Genomic DNA, 14,559 nt, shown 5'->3' on the forward strand with positions numbered 1-14,559 from the left:
AAAAAAGCAACTATTTTTCAAGTGAGGGATAAAAAAGCAAAAGTTAAAACAAAAAAGAGATTGGCTTTGAAGGGTGTTAATGACCACTGAGTATGAGTATCTTCATCTTTATAAGCTTATGTGTTTTAGCTTTGATATATCTGAAAATATGATAACCTTGACTTCTACTCAGCCACAAAAGTGAAGAAGGGATTGGAACAGAAAAGGAGATTACTACAGTTTGTGGAGGAGGAAAGGGTGTAGATGTAATAGTTTTCAAACTGAGATTACAATATTTTAATTTCAGATTGTTTTAGAAGGAGCAAAGAACCCTGGAGCGTAAGTGTAGAGGTGGATGTCTACAGAAAACTCGCTGTGAGAAGATATAGAGGTTACAAGTTCTAGAAAGCACACAGCTAGATCTAATGTCTTTTAATCTCAGGCTGTACCTGGTACCCTAAGGCTTTTCCTCTCAGCAAAATCCCAGGTCAGTTATCCCTTTCAGGAAATCATGTGGTCTTAGCTGCTTTCTTAAAACCCCTGCCAGTACTTCCCTTACCTCTGCCCCAGGTAAATACATCAATCTAAGTCTAAGAACAACTTCAGTTCAAGACCTTTCCATCTTCATTTCACTCCACATGTTCTTTCAGTGAGATGAGGGAACTCAGCCAGATTTAGAAATAATAATAATAATAATAATAATAATAATAAATGATGCAATGTTGTATTTCTTACACTTACATGAACTGAGCTAAAAAACCATTCACAAAAGATACAATAATAATAATTTAGCTTGAAACCTGTGCTTACACAACATGTACTTAAACCATTCCTACAAGAATTACAGTTTTATTTTCTATAAATAGTGATGGGGTGTGTGTGTGTGTGTGTGTGTGTGTGTGTGTGTGTGTGTGTGTGTGTGTGTGTGTGTGTGAGTCTGAAGGCTTAAACTCAGGGCTTGAGCATTGTCCCTGCACTTCTTTTCCTCAAAGCTAACATGTTATCACTTGAGACACAGGTTACTTCTGGCTTTTTGGTGGTTAATGGAAGATAAAAGTCTTATGCTCTTGTCTGCCTGGGCTGACTTCTAACCACTATTCCCAGGCCTCAGCCTCCTGAGTAGATAGGATTAAAGATATGAACCACCTGCATCCAGCCAGTGATGTTCTTTAAAAACCTTTCAAATGTGTCCAAGGAAAGAATATCTTTGGACAGGTCTAGGAGAGTCTTGAAAGGAGAGAGTAGAGCAGTATAATGGTACAGGTCAGATAATAAGGGACAAGAGGTTTCAGAGAGAGAATTCCAAGGAAAAGGAACTTCCATCTGTACATTCTCCAGCCACACACACACACACACACACACACACACACACACACACAAACACACACACACACACACACACACACGTGTGTTGCCACGACCTTGTGACATTAGTAGATTAATAGGTTTCTTTTGAGTTAAATCCAGTTATTCAGTGTATATAGGTACAAAGACACTGGAGCTGATTCAGACCCTGTCTCTTCTAATTATAATAGAGCAGGCCTGTTACTTTAAAATTAGTGGGGTCTCTGTTTCCTTATTCATAAAATTAAAGGGTTCAGTTAGCATGATCATGAAGATCATTTTTAGTTGGCCTCACTCCATTTACTCAGCCCTCAAGAGGAATTCAAGTTCTTCCACCTCCACAAAACCTCTACAGACCTCTTTCTAAGAAGTTTTTAGTTTATCACTAACACCATCAAATTAGCATTTACTAATTCTTTAATTGTTTTGTTTGGAGTGTGCTGCTTCATTCACCACATTTATATGGAAAATTCCTTTCTAGACTATAAAGATTGATCTTTTTAACTCTTCACAGCATTTTACACTTAGAAAGCATCAATGCTTAGTTATTTGAACTGAATAAAGAGACAGAAAATGTGTTTACAATGGTGACTTTCCCAAAGAGTAACTTTCATCAGCCCCCTTAAAACTAATTACCCTCATGAGCAGGAGCAGCACAACTTGACCATCTGAGTCAGGCAGGCATAATGTGTCCTATGCCTGTGAGGCATCAATTAAGAGACATTACTAGATTATCTTATCACTATGTACAGGATCATTACTTCCTTCTATGGTTGGTAAACTCAAAGGGAGAAAAATGCAAGCAACATTGACTCACTACAATTATATGTTACCCACTGAAAGATGTGTTACCCATTAAAATATGGCATAAGGAAAGTTTCCTACCACAATTGAGAAAACAAATCAATTCCTAGTAAGGGACCACAGATTAGAAATTTGAAAAATAACAATGAAAAACCACTATTGTTTCTCCCCCGCTCTTAGGATCTCATCAGAAATTCTCAGTAAGAGAATAAGTTGGGGCTTTTTGTGGGCAGGGGGTTTACCCACTCTCACTGGAAAGGCAATGGAATACAGGTTTTACTTGTTCTGATCAAAATTTTGAGGCTCCCCCACCAATCTCCACCATTGTTCTCAAATAAGACTTTAGACATGTGATTAGTTCCTCCCCATGGAATGAAGAAGCAAAAACAAAACAAAAAATAGAAAAGGAAAAGGATGGTAAGGGGAAACAAAGGAGGAAGCAATAATGCTTGATAAGAAATGTACTCATGGGCTGGGAAGTTGGCTCAGTGGTACAGCGCTTGCCTTGCATGCCTGAGGCCCTGGGTTCGATTCCTCAGCACCACATAAGCAAAAAGAAAAAAGCCAGAAGTGGCGCTGTGGCTCAAGTGGTAGAGCACTAGCCTTGAGTTGAAGAGCTGAGGGACAGCGCCCAGGCCCAGAGTTCAGGCCCCATGATTGGACCTCCCCCCAAAAAAAAGAATAAAAAAAGAAAAAAAGAAATGTACTCATTACCTTGCCCATGTAATTGTAACCCCTCTGTACAGTATTTTCACAATAAAAAAAAGAAAAGAAAAAAATAGAAAAAGAGAATTAAAGTACAAAATTCCTTTTTATAGTATAATTCACTTAGATATGAACTATTGGAGTAAGCTTTTTACTTTTGGAAAGCTGAGAAAATAAGGAAATAGAAAGCTTTTATTCCCTTCTAAAATTCCTAATCTAGTTTTGTGATTGTCTTAATTTCCTATCCAATGAATTGTACTAACATGGTTATTGTACTGAGTCAATTAAATTAACAAGTGTTAATTGTGTCTTAACAGTAGCCAATTCTAATGGATTGAAATTAATTCACAAAATGCTTTCCTGTGATGAGACAATAATTGATGCAGGTGTTTCTTTCCACTTAACCCATATGATATGGAAACAGAATCCCTTCTGGAAACTTACATTGTATATAGGTAGAATACTCGAGGAACTGAATCAAAAAGTGAGTGTACCTGTAAGGAATTTATTCAAGTGTGTGTAGGGAGTGTGTGGAATTGTAGAAAAAACAATCCTAGCACTGCTCCCATTTTAACAGAATGGGAAACCCTGATTAAATTATCTAAAATTCCTGGGGAATTCCAACAAAACACTTAAGATTCTGTAATCTGAGAATAACAGTAAATGTCTATTTAAAAAGGAAAATTGTGTGTGTGTGTGTGTGTGTGTGTGTGTGTGTGTTTGAAAGTGCTGCTGTATACTTTCACATTTTTTTAGTGACTTATTTTTATCTGGTGTTTCTGATTACCAGTTTATTCATCTTCCTGGGAAACTACCTACCTCTTCTATCCACCCACAGCCTGAAGAGGATTCTGGGCTCTTTCTTTAGGACATACCTACACACAGAGCATCAGCAGAGAATGGAAAGTATGCCAGGCGTCCGCACGCATGCGCTTCTGTCTCCTTCACTTAGCCCCTACAACCCATCACAATTAGCCTTCAACCCTAGCTAAATTTTCCTGCAGCCTTGTCAAATAAGATGGGAGGTACTCACACTGAAGGAGAAAATTAGAGGTATCCATGTTTCTTTTTATTCAAGTCTAAGTCAGTTCTACTCTTCTAGGTCCTCTGAAAAGAGATTAGACCAGAAGCAGAGTAGCCTCTCTATACACCATAAAAAGGCATGATCCGCACTTCGTGGCTAGCTCCAGAGAAGCATACCCGGATCTCAACCAGACCTTGAAGTTCATGTCCCTAGTATACCAGCTCCACCACAGAAAAGACAGTGAAGCTCTCGAGATGGTTTTGCATTTATTCCACACAATGTAGCATAACTCCAAAAGACTAGGATCGATTCGCTACTTCAAAGTTTAAAGGAAAAATGATTAGGGAGTTCTAATAGCATCTGAAGTTGCTTTTGAAGAAGTCTCCGAGGACCCCACCCACCTATTGTATCCTCCTCGGGGGCATACACCCTCCACAAGCTCCCATAGCTGTCGGGCCACTTCGTTGGTCCCTGGTCCTGCTCTCATATTTGGTGGGTAATCTTTTACGCGCATCCAGCTCCCACACAGATTGCCTACTCTTTCCTCCAAGGGGCGTTGGCTCCGACTTCGATACGTACACCTGACAATCTGGGTACTCGATTAGCAGGGGATTCCCAAATCTGTCTGGCCAAGCTCAGCAGGTGAGCCAAGACAACTAGACGTGACGTCAGAGGCGATTAACTCAGCACGTCACCCCGACGTCAGCTTCTCATCTGTCGGACGTCCCGTCCGGGGAGCCAAAACTCTGGCGACTTTGAGCCCCGCCCCCGAGGGAACTGGAAGGCGGCCAATGAGGGCGGCTCTGAGGGAAAAGAGACCAATGAGATGGACCCGGGGCGGGGCATGGGGCAGAGGGTGGGGCGGGTGGCGGCGGTGGCAGCCCGAAGTCTGGCTGCGCGCAGTCTATGACAGTACGTCAGCAGCGGGATGGCCGTAGCTGTGGCGGCGGCTGCAGGAGCCCGAGCAGCCGCGGCCGCAGTGGAGGCTAGAGCCGGAGCGGCGTCGGCGGTGGCACCCCGGGGAGTTTAAGATGGCGGCAGGGGGGGCGGCGGGCCTGCGGGAGGAGCAGCGCTACGGGCTGTCGTGCGGGCGGCTAGGGCAGGACAACATCACCGTCCTGCATGTGAAGCTCACCGAGACGGCGATCCGGGCGCTCGAGACTTACCAGAGCCACAAGGTGAGCGGGCGGGCCGGCCGGCCGGGCTCCGGGAGGCAGCGGGCACCCCCGCACCGTCTGGCCGAGCTTCCTCGCCCGGGCACCTGGCGCGGGGCCGGCCGAGCCTGGGCTCGCCAGCGCTGCCGTCAGCGCCCGCGGCGGAGGGGCCGCGCCGAGCCGGGGCAGGGTCGCTGACGCCGCGGTCCGGGGCCGGCGGGGCGACGGGGGTGCAGGAACGCGGCTAGCGTGCGGGCGGCCCCTGGCGGCGGGGCCGAAGCAGCCTCCGCCCGGCCTGGGCTGCGCCACCTTTTGCGGGACTTTCCGACGGCGCCCGCGGGTTTCCTGGCGAGCTCGGTCCCGGAGACCGAGAGAGGTGCCCGCGGATAGAAGTGGGGCGGCCCACGCTGTCCATGGCGGGGTCGGGGAGTGGGGCGCGCGCGGAGAACCAGTAAAGAACCCGGCGCACCCGTGCGCACCCTCTGTCCGCGCTTTCGGGGGGTAACTGTGGACCCTCGGAGACCCGAACCCCGGCTCTCTACGTGAGGCGGGGGTGGGGGGTGCCCACTGGGGCTTGGGGGACACGGGGCGCTTTTCCCTGGGCGGGGTGCTCGCCCTGACCGGCGAGGTCGGGGAGCGGGGGGCGGGGAAGGGGGGACACCTTGCACTCCCCGGGACTCGGGAACACCGGCCCTGGGCGATTCGGACAAGCCCGCATCCGAGGCAGACACACACCGGCGCTGAGTCTCGCGGGCGCGCCGGAGGACTCTTACCCTAGTGCCGGAACCAGACATCGGGTTCGACTTCTCGGAAGCTCAGCCTACCCGAAAGACGCGCCGTGGCCGGGACGGACTCTGGAGTTTTTAGAAGTGGAACAAGCCTGAAAGCGGCGGGGTGGGGGAGGGAGCGGTAGGGAGAGAAGTAGGGTGGCGTGGAGGGAGCTGACGTTCGGGACACCGACTCCTGCCTCTGCCGCGTGTTCCGGAGAGAAAGCTGCGGCCATACACCTCTCTGGGATAGAGAGGAGCTCAGACACACCAACGCCTAAATCAGAGTCCAAAGCCAGAAACGCTTTCACGTTGAAGTGGCGGGGGGGGGGGGGGGGGGGGAGAAAGTAGGAGAAAAGTACCAAGAAGAAACACACTTGACAGCCAGGGAAAGCCATTTATGCTCACGTAGTAGGGAAGATGGAGGAGAGAGAAGGGTGGATACACTGCGGAGTGAAAAACAGGTTACCATATGGGGAACCAGTAACTACGTACTCTCAAGATGAGAGACGTAGTTAGAGGGAGGTGGACCATCCACAGAGCATCCTGACAGCCTAGTCCATACCCAGGAACGTGCTCCAACTGGTCTCATAAAACAGGCTCCGAGGGGTAGAAGGACACCAGACACAGGCTCCCATATTTATTCAGATAAAAGTGGAGGAAAAAAAAAAAAACATCTGTTGAGCTCCCACTAGTGCCAGGCACTTAAAGTGCATACTGAGAAAACAGCCTGAAGCAAAAACTCCTCAGAGAGGTGTAAACCTGGGTCAGCAGAGGTTAAAGCATCACACACACACACACACACACACACACACACACACACACACACACACACACACACGAGGCATCTTGAGAAGTGTATGCACTTGTGTGAGAGGCTATGTTCAGGAGATTCAGAGGTTAGCATACTGTTAGGAGGGCACTCAGAATTGGGTGGACACACTCGAACACATGTGTTTTGACCAAAGAAGCATATGGTACAAAACACTCACTAGCTTTGTGGGAGGCTAAAGGGGCAACAGGGAGAAAGAAGTGTTTATACAGGGAGAAAGATACCTAACTACACACAATGAAATGCCAGTGAGAAAGGGCTTGAAATGTGGCTGAGAGATCCCTATATAGCCATCAGTACAGATGCAGAGGGAAACAAGAAAAACAAAACTGGGTGCCAGTTTCCACTCCCAGACAGGTGCACCTGCTGTGAGCACCAGTGAGTAGCCCTAGGCTCTTGTGGGGGAAGCCAGATACACAGGCAGAGGGACCAGAGCAGATAGTGGAGAGAAACTCAGCCCTGAAAGATGGAGAGATAAGCTTGGCTGTTCCAGGGAAAGGGTGTGGGGAAGAATGACAGTGGAGGAAAAGGTAGGTAGGGGACAGAAAAAGAAAAACAGAGTCCTGAAGAGAAGACTGGAGGAGGAGGCCAGTCTGCAGACAAAGACGGAGATTGGTGGACAGGAAAAGGCATATCTGGGCACAATAGGTCAGCTAGCCACCTTGGAAAATAACAGGGAAATGATCCAGGTGAACAGTGAGATTGCTACCAGTGAGGAATTGGTGGGGTGAAGTCACTTGGAGAAGGCAAATGATAGTTCTGAGAATGAGTAAAATGACAAGCGATGCCCTCAATATTCACTGGTAGGTTTGACCTCTGAGGTACAAGGAGTTTTTCTTTCCTGTGTAACCTTAATTTCTTCCTCCTGTACCCTAGTGTTTTAAGACTTGGGATTAGGATCAGAGTTCTTAAAGCTCTGATATTTATGTACCAATTTCTTCCAAGAAACAAGATCCAACATTTTCTTTCTCAAACTACCACATTAAGTTCTTGATTTAAAAGTTCTGAAATAGAAATAAATGGTTTAATTTGCTATTGACTTCTATTGCCTATTGATATCATTAGTATTTCCCTATCTGGACATGCAAATGAATGGATCTGGTCAATCTGTACAACAGGAGTAAAGGGAAAGGAAAAGACACTTTCCAAGTCCCTATACCTCTTAAGTGTGGAGCCTTAGGATTTCCTTTTCTCAAAAACAAAACAAACAAGAATAACAACAACAAAAAAACACTGCAGGTTAGGTGGAAGAAGCGAGGGCACAATAAGAGTGAGAGATTGAATAAGCTGACTTGGCCTTTGTAGTTGGACATTGCCTTGTTTTTCATTTAACCAGCTCCTGTCCTCAGCCGTTGCTGTCACTTGAGCAACAGAAATACCCCTCAAGGGGATTGGAAAAGCAAGCAGAAATAGGGATGAAAATATCAATCCCAGTCAAAAAGAAAAGTGGGAAGAGGTTGAAGAAATGAGGGATTGGGGGACAACTTTGTTACTTATTCTAAGATCCTCTGGTGTTTCGCCAATCTTCTCACAGTTCAGTCCCTGTGGCCTTTCCTCCTGGCTCAACCACACCAAGACTTCCAGGGGGCACCGTGAGAGTGGTCTTTTTCATTGTCAGTAGTAGGGCTGCTGTTTGGGAATATATTGGTAGGTGTTGATAATTGGGAAATGTTTCTAATGGTTAACTTTGCTCTCTCTGGAGGAAAAAGAAAAAAAAAGCTTTTATTTCTCACATAAAACTCCCATGCTTGATGCTTGATGACCAATGGCTTCCAAGTGGCTTCACAATGCAAAGTGGATGACTAGTACTCTTTTTCTTCTAATGACGTTCTAGGCTCAGAAATTTCAAAAGTTAATTTGCTAAATGAAGCATCAGAGAGGTGGGTTTTTTGGTTTTGTTTTTATGAAGTCCAGTTTGTCTTTTTATGTTTCATACTTTTTGTATTGAGTAAATTTTTATTAGAGGATAGAAATTTTACAAATGGGTTTCATTGTGTTATTTCCATACGTGCATACTATGTACTTTGAGCAAATTCACTCCCTCTATTGCTCCAGAGAATTTTTTCTCATTTTATCCATTTGATTTTCTCTTTTAATTTATCCACTTGAGCTAGGGCTTCACAGAAGTGAATTCAGAAACTTAAGCCCTCGCTATGGTTTAAGTATAAATTACTAAGGTGTTCATGGAAGCAGAATCTTTGAAAATACTGAACTCTTGTTTTCTAACTCATAAGTTTCAGAAGATAAACATGACTTTTATTATTCAAGCTTTCTACTTTTCAGATCTTGGGATCCTCTCTAAGTAGGCAGGAGGACATTGTAAATCCTGGAAGTTATGGTTGGAGTAACTATATCCTGAGTGATGTTTTCCTTTCATTTTGAATGGAAAACAGTTTCAGATCAATTCTATAAAATGTTAAATGGAAGGTTATTTTCATGACAGTTACCCTAGGACATTAAGTTTTCTAAAAATGTACATGATTTTGAACAAGAGGATACGTTAATAAATAAAATCACAAATTACAGCTATATAGTCCATCTAAATTGATGTGATCTGCATATGTACTATATATGTAAATGAACATGTATTACTATAGTTATTTCTTCAATTAGATTTTATTTCATCTAAAATTATATTTAAAACTAAAATATATTTTATAATATAGTTAGGCTTTCTTTTGACATTTAAATAATATATTTGTATATAAAAATCTTGATGAAGTGTTGTTTTTAGATTTTCCATTGCTGCATAGGTAACCAACCTATGTAGGTGTTTGAGCCTGTGGCTCATGCTTTTTATCCAAGCTACTCAGGAGGCTAAGATCTAGAAAGTAGGCATTTGAGCCAGCCCAGGGAGAAGAATTGGAGACTCCAACACCAAACTAACCAGCAAAAAGTTTAGCTGGTAGGTGAGTCAAGAGTGCCAGCTCAAATGGTAGAATATTGAAATCAAACTCTAATACTGGCAAAAAAAAATAAAATAAAATTCAAAGGTGATGGCTCAGATACTTACAGAACTTACCCAACTCTTCTGTAAAACATCTCGCATGGTTGTGTTTGGTTGCTGAGGCTTGTCATTCTCTAGGAATCTTTGAAGATCAGAAAGCAGATGTCTTTATGCAGGATTCTCTTAACACATTCTCCTGTCATTTCTCTTGAAATAAATTTTCTTCCCTTAATTAGTGTTACTTGGGAAAATGTTACTGTTTTTAAAATTGTACACAATTTTTCATTTAATTCTTCATGAAGAACTCAGTCTCTGTATTAAAAAGACTATTATTTTGAAAGCATAAGGTGTTATTTTATCTACTGAATATATGTTACTTGGTTTTTAAGCCCTACTTCTCAAGTCATGGGGCAGATGTTTCCCTACCTTAGCTTTTCTATCTACCAGGTGAATTCCTCAGCATTTGTTTCACTATGGTTTAAGGCACAGAAAAGATTCATCCTGTTTTTCCTTTTCTTTTCTTGCTCACAAATAATTGTGTCTATATATGCCTTCAATAATCTGCCTTATAAATACAGAAGACTATGTTCTCCTTTACCTACCACTTTAGTATCAGACTAGCTAGCATAAGCATTTCCATCATTGTCAGACATGTTTATTAAGTAAAGCCATGAGGTTTGCTAAATCAGATTCCATTTGTCTACTTCAAAAATGTAGCCATATATAATTTAAATAGGTTAACCTTTCTAACTTTAAGCTTGGAACCATCGTTAATTAGCCCAGTTGTGGGACTTGAACTCTGGGCCTAGGCTCTGTCCCTGAGCTCTTGAGCTCAACCCTAGCACTCTACCATTTGAGCCACAGCTCACTTCTCATTTTCTGGTTGTTAATTGGAGATACAAATCTCAGGGACTTGCCTGGGCTGGCTTTGAACCATGATCCTCAGATCTCGGCCTCCTGCACAGCTAGGCTTACAGGTGTGAGTCACCACGCCCAGTGGTAACATGCTTTTTGTCAAGGAAAATCAAGTGCTCTAACCTGCAGTATTTGAAAAGTTTATTCAGAGGCTCAGTTAGTTGCTCCAAGCCATGGAGGGTGCTTATCCCTAAGAAAAGTAGTAGCCAGATTGCCTTGAAAGATAGACAGGGAACCTTGGCACCAAAATTGGGAGGAGAAAGAAAGAACATATGTGAAGGATTGGATCATGTTCAAGAAAAGAATTTAAAAGGAAAGGAGTATAGAATTCTTGGAATGATTTCATGGAAGCTTACCAAGGACAATCACCAGATTCAGCCTTTCCATTTGCTCCATTTACACTTATAAAGAATTACAAAAGCTGTGCTCCTAGGCTTGTTAGGTAATTGGTGATAAAACAAGGAGAAAGAGGAAAATGACAATCTAAGCTGAGTCAATGCTGGGTCCCTCAATAATATGAAGTGACCTTATTCTTTGCCACAAAGAGGTTCAGAAACTGGCACCAGAATTTATCCAGTTTTATAAGACATTCCAAATTGAAGTGAGCTAAGTTTTACAATAAAGCAGCATGTAATATAACCCATATTAACCCTTCTGCATACCACAACTCCATTCGACATTTCTTATGACTTAGGCAAAAATCTAGAAAAGCAGGCCTCAAACAAAATACCATAAATTAATTACTATGTTTCCACAGCCATATTAATTCTGAAAGACATGGTAAGAATCAGGTCAGGTTTGCCAGAGAGAAGTGCTTTCTGTGTTTGTTTTATACCCCTACTTCCCCCCCCCCCCCGCCCCCACCACCACACATATACACATACACTTCTTCACTTCCTCCTTTTCTTCCTTATTTCCTAAATCTTTACCAATCGATAATTTCTGTTGTAGTATCAAGGCTCTTGAAAATCCTATAAAACCTTTAGTTTAAGGGTTTCTATTTTTTAAAGCTTTGGCAACAAAGGTAAAAAACCTACCATTTTCATTGTTGGCAACTTACGATATAAGAGAATTTTACTCAGCTATAAGCTTCTTAAAGATTCATGAATCAAATAAGCAACTTGAATTGACCTCTGTCTATAGTCAAAGCATTTGGCTAGTCAATAGTAACTAGACAAAGGACATGAGCTGCTTTTCTTATTGAAGAATCTTATGGTATTCATCTAGAGAACATCCTTGGATTTTTAATAGGAAAGGCAGAAGCAATTGAAAGAGTGGGTTTATAGGTGGGGGAAATAAAGATGAGTATCACTTTGGAAAACATTTGTTTATTGTTTAGTAATCAAGAGACTGAAGTTTGATTATATATTTTGTATCTAGAAGTATATTTTGGAGTCGAAGACAGATATATGGAACAGGATTATATTGTTTGTATGCTATTTCCATATCATGGAAATTTTGGATATTTTTAAAATTGAAATTCAAAAAATTTTAGTTTGGACACGGTTTTTTAAGTTAAAAAGCTTCTGTAGATTGCATTTAAGACCAACATAGAGCATAGATTATATAAAAATCTAATTTTCACATGACATTCAGCTCCATGGTGTCCATCCCTAGTGATTGTGGAAACTTAAAGTAACTCTATATAATGTAAGCTCATTTAATTCCTTGGATTTTAGTGCTATCTATATGCTAATAACTTTTCATTTCAGAGTTTCATTTTGAAATAAACTAATTCCTAAAGGCTTGACAGGATCATGTTTTTAATTCTTCTACTAGCCTCCATTTTTGTTTTGATGAGAGTTTTTTTTTTTTCTTTTTCTTTCTCTGCTTTTTCTTTTATTTTTATTTTGGGTACAGGAAGTAGAATCTAAACATTTCAATTACTTGTGAACTGAACCTTCAGCCCCCAAGTTTTTGATTTCCTAATTTCTTTTTTGAGAGTACTTTATGAAAAACAAAGCAATCAATCAGGAATGCCTGAAGTACCGTTTTCTTCCTCCTTGGTGGTGACCTTGACTTAGGAGTTTTCTACCCAATTGTGAACTTATGCTAGAGGGAAAATAGGCTTACACTTTCTTGTAAGATTTACCGGAGAAATGGATGTAAATATGCTTATCTGGAATCTAAGTGTTAGCATATTTTAAGATAACAGTTTTATTGCTTGTGGCTCCTTTCTTAGAAACTACTATGCCTCAAAGAAACAGAAAATGCTTGCATGTAGTGAAAACTCTGTTGAGTATTTAAATTTTTTTCTTTTAATAAAAGATCTCAGAGATACGAACCAGAGTTAGAACTATGGAATATACAGTTGGTCATTTAGCAAAAATATTTATTCATCTTCTGAAATGTGCCAGACATGAGACATTAGAGATCTAAAGGTGAATAAGTCATGGATGGTCCTTGCTATCAATAAAGTGATGGTTTGCACCTATAATACAAGCTATTCAGGAGGCTGAGGTCTGTGAGACTACATCTCTCAAATAACCAGCAAAATGACAGGCTGAAGGTGTGACTTAAGTGGTAGAGTGTCTTCCCTGAGCAAGAAAGCCCTGTTAGAGCAAGTGGCCTTGATTTCAAGTTTTGGTACTGGCACCAAACAAAATGAAACAACAACGCTGGGTGGGGGGTGAAGGGAGGGAGGTAAGGAAAGTAGAAGCAGATAAACATGAAAAAAAAAGGTAAAAATAAATAATAATGAACTCTGCTCAGGGGAAACATCTAGAAAGAAAAAGATTATATTTGAGGATAAGTAATATATGTACTTGCCATCCTTCACCAGGCCTGTTTTCATAGTAATTATAAAATCCTTGATAGTACACCTGAACAGGTGCTGTTCCTAATCATCTCTCTTCTTACCTTACTAGACTTAGTGAGAGTTTAATAAAATGGGCATTTCATCATGCTGATTACTAGGTCCTACTAGAAATATCTTCCTAACTTTCCTTTTATCCCTCTTTGGTCTGACATATGCTGCTTAGCTATTTTATGCTTAACTAGCCACTGAATATTGATTATCCCTTGTCTTTATTTCTTTACTCTCTGATACCTACTTGTATGGATTTAAATGCCATGTATATACTATATGACTTGAAAATATTTACCTCAGATAAAACCTTTTCAATTCTGAGCACATATTTCCAATGTATCCTGCCTTCATTGAAGTTTAATAGGCATCTTAAACTTATATCCAAACAAAACATGATTCTACTCTTAAGCTCACACTACCTGAGTGTTCACAGTCTCATTGTGAAGAATTGACTAGTAACCCTGATTTATCTTTTTTCTTGATATATTCTATCCATCAGCAAGTCATGTCAATTTTAAAAGACAGAAACTAACCCCAGAGATTACCACTCCTCCACTCCCAATCACCATCTGGTCTCTTCAGGATCACTGCCCAGGACACCCACTTTGCTTTCAAGTCCCCATCCCCACCCCCATAGTTCATCCCCGAGTGCCAGAGTGATCTTTAAACCACAGTATGATCATGAAATTTCTGTAGTTCCTTAATGGCTTCCTCTATAACATGATTTAGGTGCTACAATTTATCAAGTTGTAATTTTAAAACATATTCACTCTCTTTGAATCCAATTTTATTTTAGTATTTTTCTTGGTACATTGGCTCCAGAAATCATGATCCCTGGGAATAAAGCTTTATTTGCCTCCACAAGTCAAATTTGACATTAAGCTTATTATATAATTGTAAGACCCACATTAACCTCTCAGAGAAAAAAATGAGATATTATGTTTCAATTGTGATGAGATATGTTTCAGATGGTGTTGGTCTAAAGGTGAGGTGACAATAGCTTTTTGGCTGTTTTATCGGCTTACATTTTTTTGCCTTGTATATTCATTTAACAGTTGTTTGAAATCTTAAGATTTAAAAATAACAATAATTATCTTTTTAAATTTGGCCTGCATCAGTTAGCTACAGTTTTTTTTTAAGCATTATCATTCAAAATAAGAATCATGACTGGGTGCCCATACTAATGCCTAACTAGTAAGGGTATTGAAATCTAGATCTCAATTTAAGGCCAACCAGGGCATAAAAAATTCTTTAGACTCCATCACCAAAATAACTGGCA

General features: G+C 41.5%; 1 protein-coding gene and 1 long non-coding RNA gene across 2 annotated transcripts in view; one reads left to right on the plus strand and one right to left on the minus strand.

The window, feature by feature from the left end:
• Window positions 1-5,847, minus strand: part of LOC138832878 (uncharacterized) — a 140,156-nt gene extending 134,309 nt beyond the window's left edge. Inside the window, exon 1 of the long non-coding RNA XR_011373720.1 lies at window positions 5,784-5,847. This is a non-coding gene — a long non-coding RNA (uncharacterized lncRNA). The remainder of the gene's footprint in view (window positions 1-5,783) is intronic.
• Ell2 (elongation factor for RNA polymerase II 2) overlaps window positions 4,755-14,559 on the plus strand; it is a 72,265-nt gene continuing 62,460 nt past the window's right edge. The window contains exon 1 of the mRNA XM_070031045.1: window positions 4,755-5,034. Coding sequence (XP_069887146.1) covers window positions 4,888-5,034 — 147 coding nt within the window. The 5' untranslated portion in view covers window positions 4,755-4,887. The remainder of the gene's footprint in view (window positions 5,035-14,559) is intronic.

The sequence above is a fragment of the Dipodomys merriami genome, unplaced genomic scaffold (genome assembly GCF_024711535.1).
Source record: "Dipodomys merriami isolate MVZ:Mamm:240054 unplaced genomic scaffold, mDipMer1.0.p SCAF_20, whole genome shotgun sequence".
Classification (NCBI taxonomy): domain Eukaryota; kingdom Metazoa; phylum Chordata; class Mammalia; order Rodentia; family Heteromyidae; genus Dipodomys; species Dipodomys merriami.